This window comes from Gracilinanus agilis, chromosome 5, assembly GCF_016433145.1.
Source record: "Gracilinanus agilis isolate LMUSP501 chromosome 5, AgileGrace, whole genome shotgun sequence".
Classification (NCBI taxonomy): domain Eukaryota; kingdom Metazoa; phylum Chordata; class Mammalia; order Didelphimorphia; family Didelphidae; genus Gracilinanus; species Gracilinanus agilis.
In genome coordinates, this window is record NC_058134.1 from 214,361,258 (window position 1) to 214,368,718 (window position 7,461).

The 7,461-nt window shown below is 42.8% G+C and overlaps 1 protein-coding gene across 1 annotated transcript in view; it reads right to left on the reverse strand.

Annotated features, from left to right (window-relative positions):
- TNRC6B (trinucleotide repeat containing adaptor 6B) overlaps window positions 1–7,461 on the reverse strand; it is a 265,247-nt gene that overhangs the window by 19,305 nt on the left and 238,481 nt on the right. The window contains exons 19-21 of the mRNA XM_044678610.1: window positions 2,995–3,171; window positions 593–739; window positions 266–361 (exon numbers count right to left, since the gene is read on the reverse strand). Of these exons, the coding sequence (XP_044534545.1) occupies window positions 266–361; window positions 593–739; window positions 2,995–3,171 (420 nt within the window). The remainder of the gene's footprint in view (window positions 1–265; window positions 362–592; window positions 740–2,994; window positions 3,172–7,461) is intronic.

Genomic DNA, 7,461 nt, shown 5'->3' on the forward strand with positions numbered 1-7,461 from the left:
GAGGCCAATTCCAATCATCAGATAAGCCTTCCTCCCAGCCTCCTGCCCCCACCCAACAGACACCCAGACCAGGCTTGTTGGCAATCTAGTTTCTGAGCACATGAGCAAAGGCACACGTGTGGGATTCAAAATAAGCAGATAAAATTCAAACCTGAGACAGAATATAATGGGATGCTGAAAGTCCAAGAGAAGGACTCGCTCTACTGCTAATCCCTATAACTACCTGACTTGGCATCGATTCTCCCTCCCATTGCCGCCCCCTTACCTGAAGTGCTATGAACGTTGGTAAAGGAGTTGTCAGAGGCACTGTAGGGCCAGGCACCAGGTGAAGGCAGCGAGGTGTTGAGGGAAGAATTAGACCCTTCGGTTCCCACACAAGAATGAAGAATCCAAAAAAAGGAGAAATGAAGGGTCAGGATTATGCATGAAAAACTACAAGTACTACATCAGCTTATTGGCAGAAAGGCAATACACAGTAAGCGTGCAAAACAAGATATATTCCTGCCTTCTGCAATGTCTTCTTAAAACTTAAAGCCATTGATTGGTGCTCATTTGGGGAGAACAATTACAACCTAACTGTTCATTTACTCACCTGTGGTGTTGTCCCGCAGAAGTTGGTGGTCAGTATCTACAATGGGAGATGTGGCTGTACCCCCAAGCACGCTTCCTGGGGTCACATAGGGGTCAGACTCAGGGTCAATGTTTTGTATACCTTTCCATGGCACTCCTGGTTGGAATTCTAGGACAAGAAGAAGGGCAAATATCAGGTGGTCACAAGAAACTGACAAATGTACCTCCAGAAGGGTTTCTGAAAAGCTTATTGTAAAAGCACATTCATATAGCCTGAATCAATTCCCCCAGTGATTTTCATAATCAAATTCTGAAGTGTTTTTTTACATTTAAAATATGAGTTTACAATGATCTGGTTCTGACATCATCTACATTTTCAAATCTATCCTTGGAGTGGAAAACGAGCAGCCCAGTAAAACCAAGTAAAATATCCACTGATTCGGATAACAGGTGCCCTTGTCTATACCTAGTCTCTGCTCTGAGAAGAAGGATGGAAAGTGGGTTTCCCTCATCTCCTTTCCAGGCCTTTGCCTGTCTGTCAGCATCAGCAGCACAGCCCCCACTGTCTTTGTGGTTCTGCTCACTCTGTTCCAGACCAGATAAGTTTCTCCATCCAAGGGCTCCTGTGCCTCCAAGTGGCATGGTGTATATCTCTGGGGCTGGAGTTGAATTAGGGTGCGCTCCCTCTCCCCAATCTCCTAGATTTCTAGTGCTGAAGGTGGGCCTCTGAAGGCCACTTGTATGGAGGGACCAAATCTCTTCACTTGCTCTGTTCCAAAGGAGGCAGATATGGAGGTCGGGGGAGTCCTTTAGGGGTCTAGGCAGGGGTCTCAACATCTGGGCGAGAAATAAGTCTCCAATCCCTTTTTTCTAACTTGTCAGGAGCAGATATTTACATGCAGTGAGAGAGTATGGATGGATTATGGCCATGATGGTACTTGGAAAAATGCACAAGGATGGGGTGGGGATGGGGTGAGTCTTCCTTGTTTGAGAATAGATGACATAAGAAGCTGGAATAAAGAAGGTGGCATAAAGGAGCCTGGAGTCCTCAGTATTCAGGAAGGATACTGGACAATGAGAGGCTGAATATCAATGAAAATCCTTTCCACAAGCCCCTGGGCCCTCTCTGAGCAGACCCTGATCCTCCTTTGCCTCCCTCCAGCCCTTCAGTCAGGAGAAGCCAAGTGGCAGAGTAGGTAGAGTGCCACACCTGGCCTCAGACAGGCACCGATCAGCAATGTGACCCTGATGAGTTTTCACTGTCTGAGCTCAGCCTCCCATTTTCTCATCTCTAAAATGGGATAATAAGATGCTGAGAAGATGAAATGAGATAAGACATAAAGCTCTTTGCCAACCATAATGTATGATGAAAATGCTGGCTATTACTATTACTATTACATTCTTTCCCTTGATGCTAGCTAACCTTTATGTCAGAAAGGAGGCTGACATCATGCCACATCTGACACATAAAATCGTCACTAATATGCAGCAATCTTTCCCTGAGTAGAGGCAGTGTTCTTCACAGTCCTCCTTCTCATCCTGCCCCTGCTGTCCATCAGGTCCAAAAGAAGAAGGGGAGGCCCAAGAGGTAGAGGATGAGGACTTGGGCCTGAGGGCTGCTGCTGACCCCAGGGCTCTAGGAACTCACCCAACTTGTCTCTATCCACACTTGCTGCTACAGACCAGAAGAAAAGGAAGGCAGGGGCAGGCTTCTAAGAAGGCTGTGATGAATATTGGCATTTAGTCTTTGGACAATAGGATCAACTTGGTAGAACATTCTCATCTAGCCTTCCTTGACTTCATGTCCTGGGGTCTCTCTAGGAGCTACAAGTTGGAGTTAGAAGTTTCTTCTAGGGAAGGACTATGGCCCCCTAGAGGAAAGTATTAGGCAATGAAAAGGGAGGTGACTCAGAATGCCCAGATCTAGAGCTCAAATAGGCAGTAGAAAGGCAGAGGGTGAATGGTGGAAGCTATGGACTCAGACACTCTATAATCAAGAAACATGAATGAAAAACTGAATGATGTTAAGGTGTTGCAGAGAAGAAGGGCCTACAGAAGCCTCAGGTAGTCTGCTCTGAGGTGCTGTTAATAGACCCCTTTAATAGCTTCTAGCCATCCTGGAGAGGCCAGTCCCCAACAGCCTCTAGTCATCTTCAGAGGAATGAGTACATGATCTGAGAGCATTGAGAGTTCACCTTGAAAGTGATTCAGACCACAGGGCAGCATCAAAGCCAAGAGGAAAATCTCTGTCTCCTCTCTCATTTCTCCAAGTGTAAGCAGCCCTTTCCTATGCTGCAGGGACTGGCTAAACAATCAAATTAATTCAAGGCAACTTAATGAAGTGGATAAGACTGTCCTTTTGCCCAAAGCCAATAAGTTTAGGAGAGAACCCTGTTTGGTCAAGGGCTGCATCCTGGGATGTACCTGGAGGCCAACTGGCATGGCTGGATTTACTTCCAATTTTATTTGTTGGTGGAGATTTGGCAGGTAACCAACTATCGCCAGCAGGCCCCGTGTGGCCCCCCAACGTGTCGCCTGGGATGATATCAAACTGGTTGTATGGCGATCCTCCTCGAGCCTTTCCCGGGGGTACTATGGCGCCTGGGAAATAGAAGGAGACACAAAATTCACACACAGAAAAGGTTTAAAGGCAAACACAACATCAAGAAGCACCTCATGCCTGCATAAGCTCTCCTAGATCAAGTAAAAGGAGATGTTATATGTCCTCACATCAGTCTTATGAGTGTCTCTGAGACAGTGATGCAAGAGATAGAAACAGGGAAACCTCAAAGAACTAGCTGTCCCAAGGGTGTATTCTAAAATCCTATCCCACATTCTCCATCACCTGGAAGTGGCCCTCCCTGAGCCCTCTATGTGCCCCAGCCAGGGCAGGGGACCATCTTTTGTTGGAGATGCACTGCCAGGAGGCCCTTGCAAGTGGACATTTCTATAATGATGACTCCAAGACCATCATCTGAGTTGTAAGTGCACTGCAGTCTGTGTGGCTGAAGTAATGAAATGAAGCTATATGCTTCACTGACCAATGTTTGATAAGGCAAAGTTAATTTGAAAGGGAAAGTGCTGAAATGGAGGTTGTACAGAGATCATGACCAAGAGAAGCATATGCAGTACTTTTCCACACTAAGGCAGTGAGACTGAATCCACAGAACAAGGCCCTCTGTAACCAGCTTTAGTAACTAGCAGTCGTGTATGGGATGAGCACAGGGCTCCTGATGTGCCTAGCGTAGCACGACCCAGTTCACTCCTATGAAGAAGGTGAAAGAGCATGACGAAGGATGGGAAAAAGTGGCTCCAGAGGGAATACTATTTAGAAGGCATCTCAAGGTGGCTTAAAGATGGGAGAATACTAAAAGTTTAGGAAAGATTTTGGCCCTTATTCCTAGTCCCCAAAAGACCATGCCCTGGAAGTCTTATCTAGATGGGAAGAGAGAAGGAGCCCCAGATGGTGTCCACAAGAGTCCCCTTCCTCACAGTAGGGCTGGAGGATGTGGCTGATTCAGTTCCAACTGCTCTTTAGTGGTTGATGACAATAAAAAAGCCTTTGCTTACTTGGCCTAACAAAATATGGGCTTAAAGGACACCCCCAACCAAGGGTCTCCCATACCTACATCAGAGGTGAAGAAAGTTCTCTGAAAGATGCCAACAATCTTCCTAAAGGGAAGTGAGGCACAATACAGGACATCTCCTGCCAAAGCAGAGAAGAAGCCTCATATGGCCGAACTGGCTTTCTGAACTCTGGTCCACATACTCACAACACTTCACCTCCCACCTCTATCAGCCTGTGTTCCCTCCTTCCATTAAGCTCTTCCTTGAAAGCTCAGCTCTACAGGACTTTCCCTGGTCCTGTTGGTTGTCTATTGTCCCCATCTCTCACTAAAAATTTATAGTGCAACAATTTTTATATTCTTGCAGAGGTGATGGTATTTCCTCTGGCTAGACTATAAGCTCCAAGACAGCAGGGATTATATTTTGTTTTAAGGAATTGTATCCCCTGCACCCATCAGATGGAAGAATAATGGTCCGATCCCCCAGACTCCCCCATCTGTGGATGGTATTGTGCTGACAACAATGCAGAGCTTCCAAAAGGAGGTCCATTAGCACTCAAAGTAATTCCCAGGATCCACATGAGAAAACCAAAAAGGGACATCTAGGCCTGGTGTATCAATGAGGAGCCGAGGCTGGACAAAGTATCCCAGTAATTATTGAGTGTTTCTCTGGGTCCTAAGCTACTCCAGGAGACAGAAGCTCATGATTTTAGTTTCAATTTAGTTTCATTTCCCTGTTTTTAGGTTCAGCTTTATTATTTGGATGTTGCTTTTCTATTTTTTTTTTACTCAATCCACTGATTTATATCTCTTTTGTTGACAAACAATATTCAGAGATTAATCTTTCCCTACAGACTGCTTTGGCTGCATCTCATGATACAAGCAGTTAGTAAGTGCCTATTATGTGTCAGGATCAATATAAGTGTTGGGGATACAAAAAAGAGATAGTTCTTGCCACAGAGAATCTCCCAGTCATCCAGGGGAGAGATAACATGAAGACAACTATATAAAAACAATATTAAATGGGAGATAAATAAGATATAGTCTGAAAATACTAAGATCAAGGAAGGCTGGATAAGGCTTCCTGCAGAAGGTGGGATTTAGTGAGACCTGAAGGAAGCTGGAGAGGCCAGCAGAAAAAAGGCATGGGGGATAACCAGCCAGAGGTGAGCCCCCCAAAGACTGTAAAGATAGGAAGAAGCCCAGATGATGAAGGGTCAAAAAGGCAATGAAGATTATATATCTGATCCTGCAAGGAACAGAGAGTCTTCTGGGGTTAACTGTTTAGGGGCCTGACACAGTCAGACCTGCCTATGCTTTAGAAAGATCACTGTGATCAGTGGGAGGAAAACAACCTAGAACAAGGAAAGCTTGAGGCAGGGAGACCAATCAGAAAGTTATTATAAAAGTTGAGGCATGAGATGAGGAGGACCTGAACTGAACTAGTGGCAATGTAAGAAGGGAGAAAGGTAGGCACCAGCTTGATGTATTGTCTCATGGTTATTGCTTTTAATGAAATTGTTGTTTCTGTAATTTATTCTTTGGCTTACATATTCTTTTAGTAGTATTGTAGTCCCCATTTAAATTTGGAGATGAACCATTCTCTAAATTCTCTTTGTTGATGGGTCAGTAAGGGATGTGTTTAACATGTTTTTATTCATTTTTTATACCTATGTACCTTTTGATTTCCATTCAGCAATTGACAGATGGCTATCTTAACTAATTTTCTTTCAATTCTATTCAAGACTTTTACTTCTTTCTTGTTTATCTTTTTATTAGATTTATCCAGGTTTGAAAAAGGAACATTTTTATTTCTCCTTGTAATTAACTTTTCACTTAAGTATTCAGATGCTATGCCATTTAGTACATATTTTAAATAACTGATTATTTCATTATCCATGGTACTTTAAAGCATAATTTATTTTCTCTGCTTATCTTTTTAAAGTATATTTAATTTTTACTAATGCCTTGCTGAGTCACTCCTGCTTTTCTGAATTTGCTTGAGGCAAAATAAATTATGCTCTGGGCTCTTTTTTTACTTCTAAATGAATCCTAATTTTTCGAGTGTGTGGAGATTTTTTTGGACTATGTTTTCTAATCCCCTCCTCCATTTTATGGGTAAGTTCATGCCATTTACATGCAGAGTTATTACTAATTATGTTTTTCTATCATAAACTCTTACCCTTTTACCCTCTTTTTGCTCATTATACCTTTGACACGTTTTTCTAAAGAAGGCATTTTTCCAGGTCAATTGTTTTGATATTAGCTACCATACACATTTTTCCAGCTTCTTAGGTTTTTTAACTGTTTTAGTATTTCTGAGTTCTATTTACTCAGGGAATCTATTACTGGGTTATGGCTCTCTACTTTTTGTTCTAAGCTATTTATTTACTTTTAAAATGTTTTCCTTAGGAGCTTTCATTTAATTTTATAAACTCTTGCTTTATTTCTGCTAGTTATCTGAAATTCTGGTGTCTAAGTCACCCCTTTCTCTGAAGTTCTACTGTCCTTACTATGGAATGCTTTTCTTCTGCGTTTACTACTTGAGCTTCTGTTAATGCACAAGTATTTCTTCCATTTCATCTATGTCTAGCTTCAGTTTCTGGAAGGCATTGTGTAGCAGTCACCCTGTCCTGAATTCTTGGGTGGAGTGGTTGGCCCTATTTGACCCTTTCCCTTCTTCAGTCTCACTACTATGGTCCTGGGTTGGATGGGAGAAACTAGGTTCTGCTTTTTGTCTCGACACCTGGCTGTTGCCTCCCTCCCCAGTAGATTTTGGCCTCAGCTTCACCTTGGTTTTCTTATGCTTGTAGAATATCTCCAGTTGGCAATTATCTTTGTCTCCTGTTGTGGCCTTTTACATGGCTTCACTTGCTATCTATCCCCTTCCTGGCTCATCTCACTTAAAAGCCCTCATGGGCTTAAGACCTTCTTCCCTGGCATCCCTGGAATGCTCAAAGGCTTCTAGTTATCTTCCTTGGGCCAAGGACTGCAGTTTCTCTTTGGCCTTCTTGAGCAATGTTTCATCTAGTGACCCTTCAATATTTTTTTCCCTTAAATCCTTACCTTAGAATCAATAAAATATATTGGTTCCAAGGAAAGAAGAAAACCAAATTGACAGTATCAAAGATGAAAAGGGAGACCCTCACCTCTAATGAAGGGGAAATTAAGGCAATCATTAAAAACTATCTTGCCCAATTATATGGCAATAAATATAACAATTTAGGAGATATGGATGAATATTTACAAAAATATAAACTGCCTAGATTAACAGCAGAAGAAATAGAATACCTAAATAATCCCATATCAGAAAAAGAAATTGAAC